Raw genomic sequence first — 21772 nt, 5'->3', positions numbered from 1 at the left:
TTGCTGTTTGAGAATGATCTGCAAAGGGTTTTTTGCTCTTCTGTGTCCCAGGTGGAAGCGTTGCTTAGCAGTGGGACTGTCCAGGAGAGCAAGTCTCCACTAAGATGAAAAATAAGCTTTGGAGGTTTTTAAATGTTTCTTCCTTCATAAGGAGCCAGATGTTCTGTCTGAGTGGGAGTACCTCTTAGAGATTAGAACTACTACAAGGCAATATTTTTCACACAGGAATTTTCCTGCAGGACTTTTGCTGGGCTGGAAGCCAGGTCGGTGCCAGTGAGGAGTGTCCTCCGTGCCAAGGTTTTCATGGATCTCTTTGGATCCAGTCACGATTTGCTGGTTCTGTGCTCCGTGTGCAGTTGCTGTGGAGCCTGGGTTCTGGTTTAACAGCAGCTTCTCCGTGCAGGCACAGCTTTTGTGTCTGAAAGAGGGGAGGTGTTGCGTCCCCACCAGGATTTACGCTCCATTCTGCTCTGCACACGCCACACAGGGGGGTGTTGTCCATTTTGAAAGCGTTTTTTATGCAATCCCAGAATGGTTTGGGATGGAAGGGACCTTCAGGTCAATCCAGTCCCACGCCCTGCCATATGGGCAGGGACTCCTTCCCCCATCCCAGGGTGCTCCAAGCCCAGCTCGAGCCCTTCCAGAGCTGGGCCAGCCTCAGTTTCCCTGGGCATTCCATCGTCCCGCCCCTTCCTGACCCACCGAGGTTCCCCCTTGCCACACCGAGCAGGTGTTTTGGGGCGGGTGCAGGGTTTTTTTTTTTCGGTGGCAAATCCCTCTGAGTTGAAAGTTTGTTAGAATCAGGGGTGAGCTATGGAGTCCTGAGACTGCCTGCGCTCCGCCTGCCCGAGAGCAGGGCGTGGTGTTTAACGCTGGTGTGGCCTGGGGTTCCAGAGATACTGTGGGGTATCTCTTCTTGCCTGAACTGTCTAATAATAGAAGATAATCCCTGCTGTCCTTCCTGCAGCCCATGACAGACCTGGACACAAAGATCCAAGAAAAGGCCATGAAGGTGGACATGGACATCTGCCGCCGAATCGATATCACGGCCAAGCTGTGCGATGTCGCGCAGCAGCGCAACTCGGAAGACGTTTCCAAGATTTTCCAGGTGATTAGGCCCTGAATTTTCCATAGGGCAGGGCAGGAGGGAGCAGTGCTGAGCAGTGTGGTCCAGGTCGTTTGCCTTTTCTTGAATTCTCTCTCCGTCGCCGTTATTTCCCCCGCTGTCTGTCAGCGTAGCTCGGCTGTGGGAGCTGCTGCGGCACCAAGGGCACAAAGTGCAGAGAGTTTAAGGAAAAGGGAGTCCCAGGGTGATCTTTAGGCTGAGCTGTGAGTCTGATGTTAGTGTGCACGGAATGCAGGGAAGAAAAGCAGTGTAACAGGGTCTAGGTTTGTGTAATTCCCCCCTCCCATTTGTTCCCTTCACAAGTGAGAGGTTTTAAGCCCCTGGAACTGTGATCTGAATGTTCTTATTTCTGGCTCGAGCTCTGTGGCCAGAAATAACATTTTCTGTGAAGGTGAGCTCTGGCTGCTCCAAGCAAAGTCCTTTAATTTGCTCCGAAAGTGAACGGTGACAGCTCTGCCTGGATCAAGGCTGTCACTCCCAGGGCAGCTGCAGTTTCAGCCCTGATTTACCCACCTTCCTTCTGCTTCCTTCTAAATGTGTCTTGTTCAGGCTCTCAGTAAATCCTGCGCTTTTCTGTGTGTAGTGATGCCACACAGTGTGCTAAGTGCTGTCCAAAAACACTGTAAAAGATCCTCGTGGTCTCTGCTGCCGAAGCTGCCGAAATGTTTGATGGGTTTGTCCCCCTCGTGTTCCCCAAAAGACCCAAACCTCCTCAGAGGAGAATTATCTCTCTGGTGAGTTGAGCCACTCTGTGGTGCCAGTGCCTCCTCCTTGTCTCTGAGGAGAATTGCTGGGTCGTTCTCCTCAGAGGTGACTGCAGAGCACACTCCTGCTCAGGCCTGCAGGGGTTAAAACGACCGGGAGAACAAGGCCAGCAGGGGATGGTCTGTGTGCCAACAGGAGGGAAAAACTGCTGTAGGTTGGGAGTGGATTGTGTGTTTGTGGTTCTGGCACCAGCTGGGAGCATCCTGTGTTCCCAGCCTTCTGGGATCCTCTGGGATTGGGGAGCATCCTGTGTGTTCCCAGCCCTCTGGGGTAATCCTGTGTGTCCCCAGCCCTCTGGGGTAATCCTGTGTGTTCCCAGCCTTTGGGATCCTCTGGGATTGGGGATCATCCTGTGTGTTCCCAGCCCTCTGGGATCCTCTGGGATCTGGGAGCATCCCGTGTGTCCCCAGCCCTCTGGGATAATCCTGTGTGTCCCCAGCCCTCTGGGGTAATCCTGTGTGTCCCCAGCCCTCTAGGGTAATCCTGTGTGTTCCCAACCTTTGGGATCCTCTGGGATTGGGGATCATCCTGTGTGTTCCCAGCCCTCTAGGGTAATCCTGTGTGTTCCCAACCTTTGGGATCCTCTGGGACTGGGGAGCTTCCTGTGTGTTCCCAGCCCTCTAGGGTAATCCTATGTGTTCCCAGCCCTCTAGGGTAATCCTGTGTGTTCCCAGCCTTTGGGATCCTCTGGGATTGGGGAGCTTCCTGTGTGTTCCCAGCCCTCTAGGGTAATCCTGTGTGTTCCCAGCCTTTGGGATCCTCTGGGATTGGGGATCATCCTGTGTGTTCCCAGCCCTCTGGGATCCTCTGGGATCTGGGAGCATCCTGTGTGTCCCCAGCCATCTGGAATCCTCTGGGATCTGGGAGCACCATGTGTTCCAAGCCCTTTGGGATCCTCTGGGATCCTCTGAAATCTGGGAGCATCCTGTGTGTTCCCAGTCCTCTGGGGTAATCCTGTGTGTTCCCAGCCTTCTGGGATCCTCTGGGATCTAGGAGCATCTTGTGTGTCCCCAGCCCTCTGGGATAATCCTGTGTGTCCCCAGTCCTCTAGGGTAATCCTGTGTGTTCCCAGCCTTTGGGATCCTCTGGGATCTGGGAGCACCCTGTGTGTTCCCAGCCCTCTGGATCCTCTGGGATCCTCTGGGATCTGGGAGCATCCTGTGTGTTCCCAGCCCTCTGGATCCTCTGGGATCCTCTGGGATCTGGGAGCATCCTGTGTGTTCCCAGCCCTCTGGATCCTCTGGGATCATCCTGTGTGTTTCCAGCCCTCTGGGATCCTCTGGGATCTGGGAGCAGCATCCTGTGTGTTCCCTCTGCGCCCCTTGCCGGGGTGTCCCTTGAGTTCCCTGAACTCTGTTCCTTGGGGGCTGTCCAGGCTTCCCCATGGCTCAGCCAGCTCTTCTTGTGTCCTGAGGATTCTCAATCTGCTGCTGGGCTGAGGCTGGCCCTGGAGTGAAGGCTCTCTGGAAGCTTTCCTATCTGTTCTGTGCTGGAGGCCACGCCTGTGGCAGGAGAGGGAGAGTTCTGTCACTGCTCTCTGCCCGGGCATTGCTGCCCCTTCTGCTTTGCCCCGGCTCCTTGCAGCCCCTGCATGGCCTCTGGCCGGCGCCAGGCCGGGCTCAGTGAGCACAGGAACGTCCCCGGAGCGCTGGCAGCCCGCAGCTCGCTTTGCTCTTCCCAGCTGCTTCCCTCTGCTCCGTGTCCACTGCTCCTCACAGGCCGGGCAGGGAATCCCAGGATTTCCCTGGAGCTGCTGGACAGCCACACTCACACAGACCTCACTCTCCTCTCCTCTCCTCTCCTCTCCTCTCCTCTCCTCTCCTCTCCTCTCCTCTCCTCTCCTCTCCTCTCCTCTCCTCTCCTCTCCTCTCCTCTCCTCTCCTCTCCTCTCCTCTCCTCTCCTCTCCTCTCCTCCTCCTCTCCTCTCCTCTCCTCCTCTCCTCTCCTCTCCTCTCCTCTCTCTCCTCCTCCTCTCCTCTCCTCTCCTCTCCTCTCCTCTCCTCTCCTCTCCTCATCCTCTCCTCTCCCTCCTCTCCTCTCCTCTCCTCTCCTCTCCTCTCCTCTCCTCTCCTCATCCTTCTCACTCTCTCCTCTCCTCTCCTCTGCCTCTCCTACCTCTCCTCTCCTCTCCTCTCTCCCTCCTCTCCATAGTCTGTCCTCCTCTCCTCTCCTCTCCTCTCCTCTCCCTCTCCTCATCCTCTCCTCTCCTCTCCTCTCCTCCCTCCCGCCCCCCTCCCCTCCTCTCCCCTCCTCTCCCCTCCTCTCCCCTCCCCTCCTCTCCTCTCCTCTCCTCTCCTCTCCTCTCCTCTCCTCCCCTCTCCCTCACTCCCCCAATCCTCTCCTCACTGCTGCTCTCTCCCAAGGTGGCTTCCAAGAAGAAGGAGCGGAAGCTGGCGTCGGACGAGGAGCTGTCGGAGCAGGACGCGGACAACGGGAGGTTCTCGGATGACGAGGTCAGCTGCTCCCTGAACATCACGGATGAGATGAAGAGGATGTTCAACCAGCTGTGAGTATCCCGGGGAAGCTGCTCCTGACAGGCAGCCTGAGCCAAGGAATCTCCGAGCCGGCAGCGTGGCACGGGCTGGGTTTGGGGGAGTTCAGATAAAATTAACAGATCCCTGCTCCTCCCTCAAGTGGGAGGAACCACAGAGGATATTAAAAATACAAATCAGTGTCGCTACTCTGTGTTGTTGCAACAAAGAAGGGGTCAAAACCAGGAGTCTGTTCTGCACGGGGCGAATATTTGATTTCCAGAGTTTGCTGCTGCTTGGCTGGATAGAATTTGAACTGAAAGCTCAGCTTGGAGTGGATAAAAACCTCTCAAGTTTTTTTGGGGGACGTTTTTCAGTCGGGCCGCAGGCAAATGGGAGAGGTGGATCCGCCTGGAAGATCAGTGGACGGCAACTTTTAAACGTCAGAAATGTTGTTGTTGTCAGCTGTGCTGCAAAGTCCTGTCTCCCACGTCGGAAGAACTGGAGTTTGTTTTGCCTAAAGCTTTACCCCAAACCAAATTCCCGTCACGAAGGAAGTTTGTGGCAGCCCAGGAGGGACTCTCGGCACGTGGTGCCGCTCTGAGCAGTTCAGGGAGGTGGCTGGAGGGGTTCCCTGTGTCCCCTCCTCCCATCAGGATGAGGCCGAGCCTTTGGGGTCTCCGCTGTTCTGTTTTGCCCCGTGGGTGTCACTGCAGCACCCCAGGGTGCTCTGGGGCGTCCCCTGCTCCCCCTGTCACAGCTCCTGCAGTGACAGCAGGGAGCAGAACTCTCGCAGGCAGCGCAGGACAGGATCTGTGTGGAGCACACGAGGGATGGTCTGAGAACCACCAGCTCCTCTTCTGCCGTCACACCCTGCCAGGAGCTCTGCTTCAGGGTTTCCTCCTCTGTGCCTGAATTCCCTGTGCGGGGAATTCTCTGGTTTTTGTGGATGATTCCCTGTGTTTGGGCTCCTTTCAGATGTCTTTAGGCCCTCAGCAATAATCAGTGTAATAAATACAGATTTTTGACTTCTCCCCTGCTAAATTCAGTGTGCCAGCAGGCAGCGTGTGGATCTTTTTAAAAAAGCCAGAATTTAAAATGTACCTGCTAGGTTGGTCGTGCATTTGGGTTTTAATTTTGTTCCCAAACCTGCCCTGTGATACCCAGTTGTTTTTGGTCCTGCTGATGAAATTGTTATCTCCTGTTACCCACAGCACGAAGAGCCACGGGAACCTTGTTCTGTCAAACTGGCGTGAAAATGTTGGTGGCTCGTTGGGGATGGGCTTGGGGTCTTTGTGAGGTAGAAAATAATAATAATAATAATAATAATAATAATAATAATAATAATAATAGTTTAGAAATAGATCGAGGAGCTGGTGTCATTAACAGAAACAAAACAACTTGCATTTTAGCCGTAATGAACTTGATTTTTAAGAATTAAGTAGTAGAAAAATCCAAACTGCAGTGGATTTTGAGCAGTGTGTGGGGTCAGCCCAGGAGCCTTTGTGCTCTCTGACCAGGACAGATGTTGCAGAAGGAAAATTATTTGGAGAAGTGGAATTGCAAAAGGTGCAACCACGAGTATCCAAGTTTTTTAAATGACGTTTTGACAGTGCTGCTGATCCAGACAAACCTCCTGTCCCTTGCCAAGCTCTGCAGCCTCCCGGGACAGCATTGGGCTCCTTCCTGAGATGTTATCAGCTCAGAGGAAGTGAGCTAAAGCCATAAAAATGCATCAGCCTGGACTCCAGACTGCTTAGGGAGCGATTCCAGCTCTTTGTCAGGGCTCCTTCACCAGGATGAGGAGCAGCTACTGCTCTGTGCTCTGAAACTTTCCTTTATTGCCCAAGGTTTGAGCAGCTGCTGGGGTGAAGGGCTCTGCCCTGGGCGGCTGCAGCAGTGTTTGTGCTGCTCTGCACATCTCTGCGGCTCAGCCTCTGCATCCTCGTTCCTTTTAGAGCCCAGCCCGTTCCAGGGGCTGCAGGGGAGCCCTTGGCTGAGCTCCCCCGTGAAATCAGCACCGCCTTTGGGCTCCTTGGCCCCGCAGGAGAGAGCAGCTCCAAACATTTCTGTGGTTTTGCAGGCAGGGGAAGCTACTGTGCAGCTCCATCTGGAGGGCAGAGCCAGGCCCTGTGCTGGGAGCCGCAGCTCCAACAAGGATCTTTTATTCTGCTCTGGGGTGGCAGAGAGCCCAGGAGAGAGGGGCTTGGGCAGTTTGTAAAAGCTGTGAGGGTTTCCAGCCTCGCTGTGCCCTCATTCAGCTCTCACAGCCCATTTTTCTAGACGATTAATGAAAGGACCGCGGGAGCTGGGGCAGTTTGGTTGATTCCCGTTCTCTGCTCTCAGCCGGGAGACGTTTGATTTTGATGACGACTGCGACAGTTTAACTTGGGAGGAGAACGAGGAAACGCTGCTGCTTTGGGAAGACTTCACCAACTGCAATCCCTCCATTGACCTCCAAGGAGAGGTGAGTTCACTGCTGTTATTTTCTCCAGCTTTCCTCTGCAGAATCTCTTCCCTCAGCCACTCTTTTATGGCCGTTTGTGCCTGTGGGTGTTTGACTGGTGATCTAGTTTGCCCCACAAACTGACTTTGATTTTTAAATCCTCTTGGTGCTTCCTCTCTGTGGCTGATTTGCAGTCTGTGCAGTCACTTTATTGGTCAGACTTTATTTCCTTGGCTCCTCCAGACTGAGTATTTAAAAGTACCGAGTGAGAGGTGAAGGATCCAAGGGGCATAGGGAATCTGTCACCCTTCCTCTAAAGCTCTGGGCTGACAGGAATTGGTTTAGATTTGATATTAGGAAAAAATCCTTCGCTGTGAGGGTGGGCAGGCCCTGGCACAGGGTGCCCAGAGCAGCTGTGGCTGTCCCTGGATCCCTGGCAGTGCCCAAGGCCAGGCTGGATGGGGTTGGGAGCAGCCTGGCACAGTGGAAGGTGTCCCTGCCATGGCAGGGAGTGGAATTAGGTGAACTTTAAGCTCCTTCCAGCCCAAACCACTCGGGGATTCCGTGATCTTCCACAGCGCCTCACTTCCTCTGTGTGTTCACCCTTTAATTACGATAATTCGTGGGGTGCAGGGTTGCACAGTTGTTCCTGTGGGGAGCAAAGCAGCCTGGCTGTGGCCTGGGAAGGTGTTGGAGGCTGTCAATCCCGTTCCAAACAAAGAACCTGTGCTTGCAGCACCACACAAATCCCCGGGGATCCTCGGAGCCCCTGGATCTTGTGCTTCCCTCTGCCCGGTCAGTGGGGATCTGCTGGATGTCAGCGGTGGGTAATGAACAGCTTCCTTTTAATCCTGAAATCCCAGGGAAAGGCAGCTAATCCAGCCACTCCTGGGCCTTCTTCAACCAGCCTGGAGAGGGCTGGGAATGGGGGTGGGAATGGCTGGGAATGGGATAAGGATGGGAGAGGAATGGTAGGGAATGGGATGGAAATGGCAGGGAATGGCTGGGAATGGGATGAGAATGGAATAGGAATGGCAGGGAATGGGATGGAAATGACAGGGGTCATTCCCAGAAATGGCTGGGAATGGCAGGGAAATGGGCTGTGAATGACTGGGAATGGCCAAGAATGGGATGGGAACAGGCTGGGAATGGGATGGAAATGGCCAAGAATGGCCGGGAATGGCAAGGAACAAACAGCCTGGGAATGGCAGGGAATATCCTGGGAATGGCAGGGAATATCCTGGGAATGATGGAAGGCAGGGACCAGCCCAGGAATGGCTGGGAATGGCAGGGAATATCCTGGGAATGATGGAATGGCAGGGAACTGGCTGGGAATGGCAGGGACCAGCCCGGGAATGGCTGGGAATGGCAGGGATCAGCCTGGGAATGGCAGGGAATGGCAGGGATCAGCCTGGGAATGATGGAATAGCAGGGATCAGCCTGGGAATGATGGAAGGCAGGGACCAGCCTGGGAATGGCAGGGAATGGCAGGGATCAGCCTGGGAATGGCAGGGAATATCTTGGGAATGATGGAATGGCAGGGATCAGCCTGGGAATGGCAGGGAATATCTTGGGAATGATGGAATGGCAGGGATCAGCCTGGGAATGGCAGGGATCAACCTGGGAATGGCAGGGAATGGCAGGGATCAGCCTGGGAATGATGGAATAGCAGGGATCAGCCTGGGAATGATGGAATGGCAGGGACCAGCCCGGGAATGGCTGGGAATGGCAGGGACCAGCCCAGGAATGTTGGAATGTCAGGGACCAGCCCGGGAACGGCCGTGTTCCTGCATCCCCGAGCAGCACAGCGGTGGGAGGTGGGAAGTGATGCCGCTGGAAGATGCTGAGGCAGCAGCCTCGGGAGCGTTTCCCGGTGCTGGCTGCCAGGCCGTGTTGATGCTCCACCTCCCCATTCCCGGCTCATCCATCCCCAGCTCCCGGAGCCCCTGGGGATTACCGGGAAGTGCTGGGGCTGCAGAAACCGCGCTGAGCTGGAGCAGAGAGTGGCAGGGGGGATAAGGGGAGCAGGAGAGCGGCAGTGATAACGAGAAGAGGCTGATAACGAGCAGGAATTAATGACAGCTGATTTGCATACGCCGGGCGTGCCTGGCTAAGCGCTGCAACAGCGCCGAGCCCAGGCCCCGAGCCGGGAAAACTCAAAAGATTTTAAGAAGCTTAAATCCTTCTAAATGAAAATTATACAAGGAAAGGGTAGATTTGGCTTGTAGATGGAGGTTCAGAATAAAGACTGCTCCGGCTGTGCCTGCTCTTTAACACGTGCTTTACATGCCTGAATCTTCCTTCCGTGGGTTTTATTCCTTTCAAGTTCTTACGCGCTGCCCTCGCCACCTTCTTTTATGACCTTCCTCCTCAAAGCTCTTCTGCATATAAAAGGATCAGTGGGATGATTATGGTAACTCCAGGCTGGAGAGCCCGCTGTGGGTAGCGGGAACGAGCCCTGCCGTGAATCTGCCGCGGATGTGGCCGAAGCGTGGAAACGCCGTTACCGCTTGTCGCTGCGGCTGGGTTAAATTGAGGATAATTTTATAATGGAGAACGTCGGAACGGTGACGTTGTGGTGCTTTATTTTTTGGGGGGGGCAGCACGAAGCAGCTGTGTGTGTCTTTGGGAGGCCAGGCTGGACTGTCAGTCCAAAGGAGGAGCTTTCCTTTGGGACAGCATTTGTTGCTGCTTTATCCAGCAGCGCAGGAATTCCAGTGGGAATCCGTGTGTGCGTGTGCACGGGAGGTGCTGGAGGCTGATGATACGTAGCTGGAAAAATGAGAATTGCAGTGCAAAGCTGTGAGTAGCGGCGTGGTCAGTGCAGGGAAAATGAAAAGTGTCATGGCTGGAGAGCAAGCCAGGAAAATCCAGGGGGTTGGTGCTTTGGAATGCATCAGGTGCATGGGTTTAATTGCTGGAGCCTTGATCACACCTCACCTTTGTGAGTCCAGAGCTGTGCTCATGGCAACAGGAATGTGTTTTCCTGGTATTACAGACTGAAGAAGAATATTCCTTGCCTGTGAAAATAATGTCTTTAAAAAAAAATCAGTGCAGGAAGGAACACAATAACCTGCATTTCCAGGGGAGGTTAAATTAAAACCTTCAGTTAGCTCCTGAATTCCTTTATTTCCCTGCTAATTCTTTGTCTCCTCCTTTCCCCTGCAGGAAGAAAACCTGGGAAACTTGATCCACGAAACAGAGTCTTTCTTCAAAACGAGAGACAAGGAATACCAGGAGACAATAGGACAGATAGAGGTGAGGAAGGGGAGCTGTTCCTGAGGGATGGACACTGTGCTGTGCTCCGGGGTGTCCCAGAGGGAAGCAGGAATGTCCAGCAATCCAAGAATGCAAAGGCATTTCCCTCTGGCGTGCCCTGGGGATTTTTCTAAATGCCATTCTCTGGGCTATTATTACTCCATACTTCAGCAGTGAGCAGAAATCTGGGGCTGGTGGAGAGAGAACCTGCAGAACAAAGGGAATAAACACACTGTTATTCCTTTTTCCCCCCTTTGTTCTGCATGTCCACGTGGCCTCACTTGCCAGAAGCAGCAGCTGGAGCTTCTCAAAATCTCTGTCCTGCCTCGAGCTGCTTTCATTAATTAATGCCTGTTGACAAACGAGGTGCTAGGAGCTGGAAAAACCCTCCAGAGGTGCTCAGAACCGCTGTGAAGCTCTGCTTGCCCTTCCTGGGGCTCCTCAGTTAGGAGCAGTGAGGTGAAATGTGCTCTGTGAGCTGTTGGGGTGGGCTCTGGGCAGCTGAGAACTGCAGCGAAGCCGGGACCCCGCCATCGAGTTTTCGGGGTGTCTCCACCGAAGATGATGGCGATGGGGAGCTGTAAAAGTCAAATCCTTCATTGCATGGCTGAATCAGTCTGGTGAAGGTGGAGCCAGCAAGCAGAAAGCCTCTGACATAAAACCTCCAAGTCCCAAGCAGCAGCCACAGCAGCAGTGGCAGTGCCCGTAGCTCTGTGAGCTTTTAGCAGCAGCAGCAGCAGGATTTGTGATGTTTCCTGAGCCTGTGTGTGTGTTCTCAGAGTAGTGCATTTTGATTCTGGTTTTAGCCAGTCAGGCTTAAACAACGAATTCTCTAGAGTTTGTTGGGCCTATCCTAAGCTAAAATTGATGTGCGACAATTTTTGTGAATTCTTACACAAATTCTGGAGCATATAGCTCTGTCTGGTCTACCTAGGAATTATTATCAAGGCTACATTATTTTTGTTATGGCTAGAATTTAACTAACTTTGCAAAAGGCAAAGCTACTCAACTTCGAACTAGGTATTAGATCTTTTTCTTGCTTACCGACAGAGGCTCTTATTTGTTTAAAAATCCTCTATTTATTTAAAACTACACCTGCATTTCTACCTCGGGTCTGCCTGGATTTATGTATTTTAGTTTCTCTGAAGGTTCTAATTCGATCCTCACATTCCTGGGCACTCCTGGGCCTGTGTGGATTGTCCAACACTGCACCTCAGCCGAATCCCGTTCTTTGCCCTTCTTTCCCGCAGCTGGAACTGGCCACGGCCAAGAGCGACATGAACCGGCACCTGCACGAGTACATGGAGATGTGCAGCATGAAACGGGGCCTGGACGTGCAGATGGAAACCTGCCGGAGGCTCATCAAGGGCTCAGCTGACAGGTAATGGCCTCCTCTGGGCTCCAGGAGCTCCTCTGGGCCCCAGGGGTTCACTGCCTCCAGGGACTCACTGCCTCCAGGGGCTCATTCCCTCCAGGAGCTCACTGCCTCCAGGGACTCACTGCCTCCACGGACTCACTGCCTCCAGGGGCTCACTGCCCCCAGGAGCTCACTGTCCCCAGGAGCTCACTGTCACAAGAGCTCACTGCCCCCAGGGACTCACTGTCCCCAGGAGCTCACTCACTCTCTCCAAGGGTTCATTCCCTCTCTCCAGGAGCTCACTCCTCTCTCCAGGAGCTCACTCCTCTCTCCAGGGGTTCACTCCTCTCTCCAGGAGCTTACTGCTCTCTCCAGGAGCTCACTCACTCTCTCCAGGAGCTCACTCCTCACTCCAGGAGCTCACTCCTCTCTCCAGGAGCTCACTCCTCTCTCCTGGGGTTCAATCCTCTCTCCAGGAGCTCACTCCTCTCTCCAGGAGCTCACTCCTCTCTCCTGGGGTTCAATCCTCTCTCCAGGAGCTCACACACTCTGCAGGGGCTCACTCACTCTCTCCAGGAGCTCACTCCTCTCTCCAGGAGCTCACTCCTCTCTCCAGGAGCTCACTCACTCTCTCCAGGAGCTCACTCCTTTCTCCAGGAGCTCACTCCTCTCTCCTGGGGTTCAATCCTCTCTCCAGGAGCTCACTCACTCTCTCCAGGAGCTCACTCACTCTGCAGGGGCTCACTCACTCTCTCCAGGGGCTCACTCCTCTCTCCAGGAGCTCACTCCTCTCTCCAGGGGCTCACTCACTCTCTCCAGGAGCTCACTCACTCTCTCCAGGAGCTCACTCCTCACTCCAGGAGCTCACTCACTCTGCAGGGGCTCACTCACTCTCTGCAGGAGCTCACTCCTCTCTCCAGGAGCTCACTCCTCTCTCCAGGAGCTCACACACTCTCCAGGAGCTCACACACTCTCCAGGAGCTCACTCCCTCCTGCTCCTGATGCCTGCAGAGGCTGCCTAGAACACAGACTAGCCAGAATAATAGAAATAAAGCAGGTATCTACTAAAAAGCCCTTCAAAGGATTCACATTGTGCAGTACAGGAGCCTGGCCAAGGCTACACCCAAGATGGACCACAGGTCACGAGTTTTCACACTTTTATAAGTTTGCATTTAATTAAGTTTATAAGTTTGCATTTAATTGTCCAATTACAGCTTCAGGTGATGGAGTCACATCCTCCCGGTTTTCTCTCCCCCAGCTCGCTGTTGTTGATACTTTTTGGGGCCTGAAGCTGCAGTAGTGACCTTGGTTCTGGGGCTGGACAAGGATTTTGTTTTGTTTTGTATTGTATTGTTTTATTTTGTTTGACTAAACTGTGAGGAGAACTTGCTAACGCTCCACGTGAAGTTCTGAGTTATGTACCAATGCAGTACAGAACCTGAAAAATATGAGAGCTAAAACTTAAAGCATCAGTTCCTGCCAGCTAAAGGCAACCCTGCCGCTTCCTGGAGAGGTGACATGTCCTTTGGAGAATGTGCTGTGCCAGGACCAGCCCCTAAAGGGGGTCTGCAGCAGAGTGGGGGGTCCTGCACCGTGTGTCAGCTCCAGGGGCCCAGCAGCTGCTCCTGAACACAGGCAGCTGCAGCTCGGGTGGACTTCCAGTCTTTAACATCTCAGATTTAGAACTCTGAAAGCCCCAAATTAAATCTCGACTCTGGACTTACGTGAAGAACTTGTTTCTTAATCTTCTCATGCGTTAAGAACCTTACACTGTGAGGGATTTCTCTTATCTCTTGCTCAACCCCAGTAGAACAAGATGATAAACTTTCAATTTTCAGGGCTCTGGGTATTAGGGATGCTGAGAGTCCTTGCTGCCCATTTCCCCATCAGTAAACCTGGGGAAGCCTCTGTAGGGGCTGGGTGATGTGGCACCTTGATTTTACTACTGATATTTACTGCAAACCCCAAGTTTAATGTTATTAAAGGGGTTTTTCAATAGCTCGGGGAAATGCCAATGTTTAATGTTAATAAAGGGGGGTTTAAATAGCACTGGGAAGGGAAAGTGACTGTTTTCTTTTTAAGACTTTTTTTTTCCTCCCTTCTGCCACTGATAATTAATTTTTTGGCTGCACCTTTCCCCGCGTTTCCCTGCAGGAATTCTCCATCCCCCAGCTCCGTAGCCAGCAGCGACTCAGGAAACACAGACGAAATTCAGGACGATTTGGACAGAGAGACGGATGTGGAGCCCATGGTCAGCTGATAGGAAGTGGGAGCGTGCCGGAGAAGGGGAAGACGGAGAGAAAAGATTCCAAACCAATTACTGGGGGAAAGGTGAAAGACTCGAGAGCCCCTGCAGAGGGGCTCTGAGGACTCATTCCTACACGCATCCCCTCCCACCCAAGGATTGGTGCTGTACATTTCTATTGTTCTACAAACCATAAATGCAGAGTCCTGTAGGAAAACACGGTGTTTTAATTGTGCCTTTGCCCCAAGCTGAGCCACTTTGAGCTCCAGTGGAATATTAATAGCAGGTGTTTTTATAAAATACATTATTTAAGAAAACAAAACAACCAAAGCTGGTGGCAGCAGAGGATGGTGCTGCAGAGGCTCTGGGTACTTCAATGAGCTGCTGGTTTTATTGAGCTGCTGCACTGATTGGCAAGAGCAACACTGGCAAAAAGAGCAGCGAAACCAAGACAGTTGTGGTGCAATTACCGATGTCTGGCACAAAAAAAAAAAAAAAATTGCCTCCAAATTGAATTGCAAAAGTTTAAAAATGACAGCAGGTTTGGAGACAGCTCGTAGGGCGAAGCAGTTGTCCGAAATTCGGAGGGTTTTCTTCATCCCACCCTTTGGGGTGAGGGAGCCTTTGGGATGTGTCCAAGGTTTCTGCTGGACTCCAGGACCTGGAGGAGCGGCACTCAGCTCGGTGGCAAAGAGGGGGGGCACAGGAGGGGTCACTGGGGGGGGGGGACTCTCACTGAGTAACTACTATGCAAAAAACAAATCTAAACAAAACAAAACAAAACAAAAAAAAGCTCGCCTTATTTACATGGAATGTTTGGTCCCTGCTGGGCTCGGGTTATCCCTCGGGAAAAGGAAAGCTAAACCCACATTTGCACACTTAGATGTCTGTAGAGCTTCTTTTGAGGTGGAATGTTGTATCACAATGCCTTTGTTTCCAGTGACTGCATTAGGAGGGGGATCAGCCCTTCAGGTCCAGCGGTGGTTTGTGTCTTTTTTCAGGGTATTTTATTTTATTTTATTTTATTTTTTGGTGTTTGCAGATTTTTCCTTTGCAGACAGAGCGATAACTCCATTTTATGCTGCTTCTGTGATGTGTAGAGTGGGGTGGGTGAAACATCAGGGTAAACTGACACAGGTGTAGGCTGGAGACAGGACTTTGGGAGAGCCCCAGAGCGCTGTTCTTTGGGAAAACCGACCACTGGGAAATGCTGTCATCCTTTTTAGGGCGTAGTAACCCGAATCCCAAAGTGCTGCTGCCCTAGAACTGGGGAGGAACAGCCACGTGCTTTCTCTGTGAGAAAGTGGCAAGACCTTGGCTTTTGCCCATTTTCCTGTGTTTTTACCCAGAGAAGCAGCATCAAAGTCGGATCACGGGCTGGTGGCTGAGGAAACTCCAGCACCGCCAAGCTCTTCACGGTTAGAATGGGAATTGTAGCACCTCAGCCAGGTTAAAAAAAAAACAGGGTATAAACCTCAGCCAATAATTTTTTTTTGGTTTTAGACCAAGTTGAGAGCGTAGTTGATACTGCCCAAAGCCAGCTGTGGGGTTGAGTAGTGGTTGGAACTCAGAGTAAATAGCAAATGTGTTTGTTTTGCCTGCCAGGAAGCTTGGAACGTGCTGTGCAGGAGCAGTGCTGGGGAAAATCCCCATTTCAGCACCCTCTCTGTTGTGCAGAGGCAGAGTGGCCAATCCTGAGAGCTTCCTGAGTGCTGTTCCCAAGCCTCTGGAACGCTGACCCAGGATCTCTGGAGCTGCGCTGCGAAGAGCCGGTGCAGATCCCTGCTGCTCCATTCCATAAAGAGCGCGGGCGTCTTGGAAAATGCCTCGTTCCTGGGTGGAAACTCCTCAGCCTGGCCCCACGGAGAGGGGCAGGACCTGGGGGGTTCCTGGTGGAACTGTGGGCACAGGAATGTTCTCCCTCCTGCGTGTCAGCCCTGCCTGGCTGTCAGCTCGAGCTCCTTGCCTTTGCCAGGCTGGGAAGGAGGGACCAGGCTGATCCATCAGGAGGAGGAGGGCACGAGCCACGGCCTTGGACAGGGCTCAGGGCTTCTGTCCAAGCCCGTGGATCCAAGGATATTCCTGCAGTGGCCTTGGATCCTGGGGTGAGGGGCTTTCCAAAGCTTGCTCTGTCCTGTAAATGTAGATAACTTTTCTCTGGAAGAGAATCTTCGTTCCAAAGTGCTCGTTCCTGTTATTTCTTAGGTGGCCAAAGTGGTCAAGGTGATGTTCACTGGGGCTGCAAGCTGGGGGGTGGGTGGGGTGGGGATCTGGGGGATTTCCTGGAGGGGACTGGGATTGCATGTTTGAAATCTGCATTTTGAAGGGTTTTGAAGGGATTTGAACTTGAGCTGCTCCTGAGGAGCCTCTCCCGAGGCTAAGGAAGCTTCTGCCAAGGCTGGATGTCTGTGATGCTTCAGTGGCTGGGGCAGCATTGCTCAGCACAGTGAATCAGCTCCTGGAGCCTGGCCCTGGCTCCCCTCACCCCAGGAATGCTCCTGGAGCCTGTCCCTGGCTCCCCTAAACCCAGGAATGCTCCTGGAGCCTGGCCCTGGCTCCCCTAAACCCAGGAATGCTCCTGGAGCCTGTCCCTGGCTCCCCTAAACCCAGGAATGCTCCTGCAGCCTGGCCCTGGCTCCCCTCACCCCAGGAATGCTCCTGCAGCCTGTCCCTGGCTCCCCTCAACCCAGGAATGCTCCTGCAGCCTGTCCCTGGCTCCCCTAAACCCAGGAATGCTCCTGGAGCCTGTCCCTGGCTCCCCTTAACCCAGGAATGCTCCTGCAGCCTGGCCCTGGCTCCCCTCACCCCAGGAATGCCCCTGCAGCCTGTCCCTGGCTCCCCTAAACCCAGGGATGCTCCTGGCGCCACAAACCCAACATCTGTCAGGGCCGTGCTGCCGTTCCACTCTGGGTTTGTTTTGCCTTTAAACTGGGTTTTTCCTTTAAAACTGAGCATCCCAATTGGGGAAAGGCTGAGTGTTCCCAAACCCAGGAGCTGCTGAGCTGAGGACAGGGAATTCCCAGGGCAGGAATTGGGGTGTAGGGTGGGGTGGATGTGAGGGATGTGGGGTGGGTATGATGGATATGGGGTAGGGATGTGGGGTGGGTATGAGGGATGTGGAGTGGGTATGGGGGATGTGGGGTGGCTGTGGGGGATGTGGGGTAGGTGTGAGGGCCGTGGGCTGTAGTGGAGGCTGTAGAAGTGCACGGTGGTGCTGTGTAGGACAGCAGAGGTTCCCACGGGTGTCGGTGTTTTTTTTCTTGTAGCCACAGGTAATCCATTTTTAGAGCAGAAAAGCTGTTTTCCTACCCGGGGTGGGGGGGTTTTTATTTTCATTTAGGCCGGAGCAGCCCTTTGGGGGCAGCTGGGGTTGGTCCTCGGGGGTTTTCCTGGGAAGTCCTTGGTTCCAGGTCTGGCTGTGCTGCTGCTCCTGCTCCGTCTGTGTGGTACCGCTCCAGAAACCAGATCAAAGCTTGCCAGAGGAAAAAAAAAAACAAAAACAAAAAAAAGGAATTTAATTGTAAAAAATGCTGGAAATGGTTTTGATGACCTCTTTTTTTTTTTTTCCTTTGTAAAGCTGTAAATACTTTATTTTTGTTTTCTATTCTTAATGCGGTGTCATATTGACACTTTTTTAGATTTACAGTCAGAAAATCCTCCTCATTGTTTCTCATTTTTTAAAAGGGGATTTCAAGGCAGCAAATTTTTTTGCTCGTTAGCAGTGTAATAATAGATCAAATTCCTAAACTGGGTTTGTACAAAAATGTTTTCAGTAAACAAACGGCAGTTCGTGGATGCATGTTGTTCAAAAAAAATGTCCAAAGAATAATGTGGTACAAATGTTTTAAAGAATAATGTGGTACAAACATGTTTTTTCAAAGACTTAGTGACGATCATCTTAGTTCACACGAGGAAAAAAATATCAAAATTCTTAAAAAAAAAAAAAAGAAGTGTGTTTGAGGGGGGGGGAAATGTAATGAAACTCATCTAAGCTAAACGCGTAATCTATTTATAAAAACACAGTATATATTCTATTTTTATTAGAGGTTTTTAAAGTGCAAACAGATTTCTGTTGGCGGATGCAATCGTTCCCTTGTAAAGTCTCTTCTGCTCTGATGGGACTCCCAAATTATTGGGATTATTTCCCGGAGCCAGCGTGGAAATAATCGGGACAGGTTTGGCCGCGGAGCGCTCGCAGGTCGCTTCCTCCAGGGCGAGGCTGCGGCTTCCGCAGCTTTTCTGCCTCTGCGGAGTCGTTGCCGTGATTTTATCCCCTTCCCTGCAATTTTATTCCCTTCCCCTGCCTTGGGGGGCTGCTCCTGGGAAGGGTCGGGACCTGCTGGCCGCCGGGAGCGCAGCAGGACAGGGGTTAAACTCTGCCTGGAGGACGAACGGCGTTGGGTCTGCACCTGCAGAACCCGGGGTTCGCTCAACAAAACCCAACAACCGACGGGAATCGTGCCCGGGTACTCATCCAAAAGCTGCTCCTAAAGTGAGATTATATTCACTTTCCTTTCCGTGATGCTTCCTGCCAGCAAAAGCACAGAGCTGGCTGCCGGGGCTCGGCCGAGGAGAAGCCGCGAGCGCTCCCGGAGCTGCTTCCCGGTGTTTCCCTTGGCTCTGGGAACAGCGGAGGGATGTTTGTGTTGGAAGGCTTTGCGGTGCTGGCAGGTTTTCACGTTCGAGTGCTTCATTTTAGAGCGGAGTGTTTAAGGGGTGATTTATCCCGGCTAAATTACGACATCGCGGCGCTTCCGCCCGGGCAGGGACACCCCGGGGAGGATTTCCCACCTCTGGCTTCGGGACTTTTTTGGGGTTTTTATCCGTCCGCACGGGCCCAGGGCTCGGAAGTGGAACACACAGCTTTTAAAGCTCTTTGCCTTCGGTGTTCCGCCACCCAAACGCTTGATTTGAAGCTTTGTCGTGGGATATAACCCGTGTCCCTTCGGGGTTTGACCGAGGAGCAAAATTGCCCGCAAGGCGAGGTGTCCTGGCGGGAAGAACGGAGCGGAGGTGAGCTGGAAGCGCTGCCTGCCAAATTCCCCGTGGGAATGGGATCCCAGCCCCTTTTCCCTGCCGAGGGAACACTCAGGGCTTGGCCAGGCCCTTGGCAGAGCACTGAACAAACACTTGACCCTTCGCTTCTGTTCTCAGTCAGTTCTGCATTTGCAGGAGCCTCTCAAAGCTGCTCTGTGGAAGGAGCAGCAAGTTGTGTTTAAATGTGGGTGTTTGATTGCAGGAATCACCATTCCCCCCTAATCTGAGGCACTCCGACAGTGAAGCACTTGGGAAGGGGGTGCTGGTGGGTCTGGCCAGCTCCCTCTTTTAGGGATAATCCAAATTTTATGATGTTAATGCTTAAAACAACCCCTGGGGCGGCTTCAGACCGGCGTCATCTCTGTGGCAGAAGAGCCACAAGCCCAGGGGAGCTGCCCAGGCTGCCAGCCCCGAAACCCCAAATTCCTGTTTTATTGGAGAGGCTTTGAGGGCGGCTCAACCTCGGTCACTAAAACACACTCCTTTGTGTAACGTGGTTTCACCAACAAAACTCACAATCCAGTCCCTAAAAAAAAACACCTTCCCGTGGTTAAAGCAGATGTAGCCTTCTGCCAAAAACGATTATTTATTATTTATCGTGTTGGAGCGGAGGGCATGGACGCCTCTTCCCTCCTGCTGTGTCACTCCTTGTCTGTTCCTCCTTAGGTCACTTAAGAATTTCTTTTATCCCCACGACAACGAACTACTGATGGTGTGGGAACGCCCCTGGTTACCGTCCCCGTGTAAATATTGTGCTTTATATTCTGTATATTCGCTCATTTTAACGAAAAACACTGGACTGACGATGCTGTTGGAGCCCTGGTGGGGAAAGGCCGGAGGATGACCCAGCTCCCAGGCTCTGGAATTCTGCGCTGGGAACCCGCAGCAGCCGGAATGGGACACCACCAGTGGATTTGGGACCGCGAAACGCTTCAAAGACTCCAAATCCACGCGCGGAGGAGCCCTGAAAACTCCCTCAGCCAGAGCCAGAACCACCCCGTGCCCTCCTCCGAGCTGGGCGGATTTGCTCCATTTCCCTTTTTTTAGTGCCAAAATCGAGCCCACCGCCCCCTCCCGGGTCTGCTGGCGGTTCTCCGTGTGCCGCGGCGGTGTCCGGCCGGTGTCCGGTGTCCGTCCCTCCGTCCTGCCCCGCTCCGGTGCTGGACCCCAGGGCCCGAGCCGTCCATCCAACGGCTCCCGGTCGGTCTCTGGTGACGAGGAAAACCACAAAAAAACCCCTATAAAATAAACGCCGAACTCCTGGTTGAACGGCTCCGCGTGGTAATTCTTGGGGTGGAAAGTGCCTCGAAAAGCGAAAGGGTTTGGGTTTGAGGAGGGACGGATCATGCTCCTTTCCGAAAATCCGCCCAGCCCGGGTGATTTGGGGTCCTAAAATAGCCCAAACTGCCCTCAGAATTAGGGTCCTTCGGTTGCTGCTCTTGAAACATGACCTTCCTTGGAAATTAAAATGCCCCCTGCGCGCCTCACCCTGCTCCTGGCCCAGCGCCCCAGCCAGGTTCCACCTTTGGGTTAAAATCACCCCTTTTTTGGGAATTCTCAGTTCCCAAAGGGACTCGCAGCTGCTTTTCTCTTTCTCCTCGTCCAGGACCCGCCGATCCCCGCGCGCAGCCCCAGCCGCTGCCTCTCCCCGGGCCGTTTTTGTCGTTGTTTTCCCCGAATTTTCCTTTTTTTAATGATTTTTGGGCTCCTGCCCGCGCCCCGCCCCGTCCCACGTGCCGCGCGCGCCACCGCCCCCCGCTCCGGGCGCAACCATCACTGCGCGGGGGGGGGGGGGGGGGAACGGGAACCGCTGGGGACACCCCACAGACACCCCGCCCGCGGGGGGGGACACGGCCCTCGCCCTCACACACAGCCAGCGGCGGGCGCGGGGCCGCTCCTCCAGACCGCGGCGTTTTATTAACTTAGTAATTAATTAATCAATGGTTGTGTCCCCTCCCTTCCCCGCGCGGTGGGTGGTGGCGGCCGCGGGCCGGGAGCGCGGCGGGGCCGGGATGTGGCGGCAGCTGCGGGCGCTGAGGGGCTGCGGGTGAGTGTGGGGTCCTTTCCCTTCCCCTTCCCTTCCCCTTCCCTTCCCGTCCCTTCCCTTCCCTTCCCTTCCCTGCCCTTCCCTTCCCTTCCCTTCCCTTCCCCCCTTCCCGCACCGTCCCCGCCCGGGCTCCGCTCAGTCCCCGCTGTCGCTCCTGCCGTCTCCGCTCCCTGCAGGAACAGTCCCGCTGCCAACCGCAGGCACTGCCAGCCCTTTCCCCCCCTGTTTTTTCAGCTCTTTCCCCCTTTCTACCCTTGTTTTCCCTCGTTTTTCCTTTTGCTTTCCCCTTTCCGCGCCCCCCACCCCAACGTTTTTACCCATTTCCCACAGTTTTACCCCTTGTTTTTTCCTTTTACCCTTGTAAAAGGGTAAAACAGTGGAACCTGTTTTCCGCTGCTTTCCCTCTTGGTTTTCCTCCTTTACCCGCTTGCTTTTCCCCAGTTGTCCTGCCTCCACCTTTCCCCCCTGTGTCGTCTCCCCCTTTCCCCTTGTCTTCTCCCCATTTCCCCCCTTGTCTTCTCCTCGCTTTCCCCCTCGTCTCCTCGCTTTCCCCCTTGTCTTCTCCTCTCCTCGATTTCCCCCTTGTCTTCTCCCCCTTCCACCCTTGTCCTTCATTCCTCGCTTTCCCCCTTGTCTTCTCCTCGCTTTCCCCCTTGTCTTCTCCTCGCTTTCCCCTTGTCTTCCTCCCCATTTCACTCCCCTTGTCCGTCTCCCCCTTTCCCCTTGTCCGTCTCCCTCCTTTCCCCCTTGTCTTCTCCCCCTTTCCCACTTGTCTTTCTCTTCTCTCCCCTTTCCCCTTGTCTTCTCCCCCTTTCCCCCTTGTCTTCTCCGCCCTTCCTTCCCCCTTGTCCTTGTTCTCCCCTTTCGCCCCTTGTCTTCTCCCCCTTTCCCCTTGTCTTCTCTTCCTCTCCCCCTTTCCCCCTGTCCTCTCTCCCCCTTTCCCCCTTGTCTTCTCCTCGCTTTCCCCCTTGTCTTCTCCTCGCTTTCCCCCTTGTCTTCTCCTCGCTTTCTTTCCCCCTT

At 53.5% G+C, this 21772-nt stretch overlaps 2 protein-coding genes across 2 annotated transcripts in view; one reads left to right on the top strand and one right to left on the bottom strand.

Moving 5' to 3' along the window:
* The window catches only part of IFFO2 (intermediate filament family orphan 2), a 43012-nt gene extending 28652 nt beyond the window's left edge, over positions 1–14360 (top strand). Inside the window, exons 4-9 of the mRNA XM_040084520.1 lie at positions 968–1108; positions 4255–4397; positions 6709–6829; positions 9977–10066; positions 11317–11447; positions 13578–14360. Coding sequence (XP_039940454.1) covers positions 968–1108; positions 4255–4397; positions 6709–6829; positions 9977–10066; positions 11317–11447; positions 13578–13683 — 732 coding nt within the window. The 3' untranslated portion in view covers positions 13684–14360. The remainder of the gene's footprint in view (positions 1–967; positions 1109–4254; positions 4398–6708; positions 6830–9976; positions 10067–11316; positions 11448–13577) is intronic.
* A 4995-nt stretch (positions 14361–19355) lies between these two features.
* LOC120762437 (uncharacterized) lies at positions 19356–21073 on the bottom strand. Its single transcript, XM_040084860.2, has 3 exons — positions 21070–21073; positions 20194–20343; positions 19356–19913 (listed from the first exon to the last, which is right to left on the bottom strand). The coding sequence occupies exons 1-3, from the start codon at positions 21071–21073 to the stop codon at positions 19390–19392; spliced, it is 678 nt and encodes a 225-aa protein (XP_039940794.1). The 3' UTR covers positions 19356–19389.
* Positions 21074–21772: the final 699 nt, after the last annotated feature.

Source organism: Hirundo rustica, chromosome 22 (assembly GCF_015227805.2).
Source record: "Hirundo rustica isolate bHirRus1 chromosome 22, bHirRus1.pri.v3, whole genome shotgun sequence".
Classification (NCBI taxonomy): domain Eukaryota; kingdom Metazoa; phylum Chordata; class Aves; order Passeriformes; family Hirundinidae; genus Hirundo; species Hirundo rustica.
Note: the sequence above shows the minus strand (reverse complement) of the source record. Positions and strands in the feature narration are given on the sequence as shown.

Excerpts from the sequence above, each read along its gene's own strand:
- LOC120762437 (XM_040084860.2), bottom strand. Across the intron at positions 19,914-20,193 it reads GGCGCTGGGCCAGGAGCAGG|AGACCGACCGGGAGCCGTTG; the intron begins GTGAGGCGCGCA and ends CCTCGTCACCAG.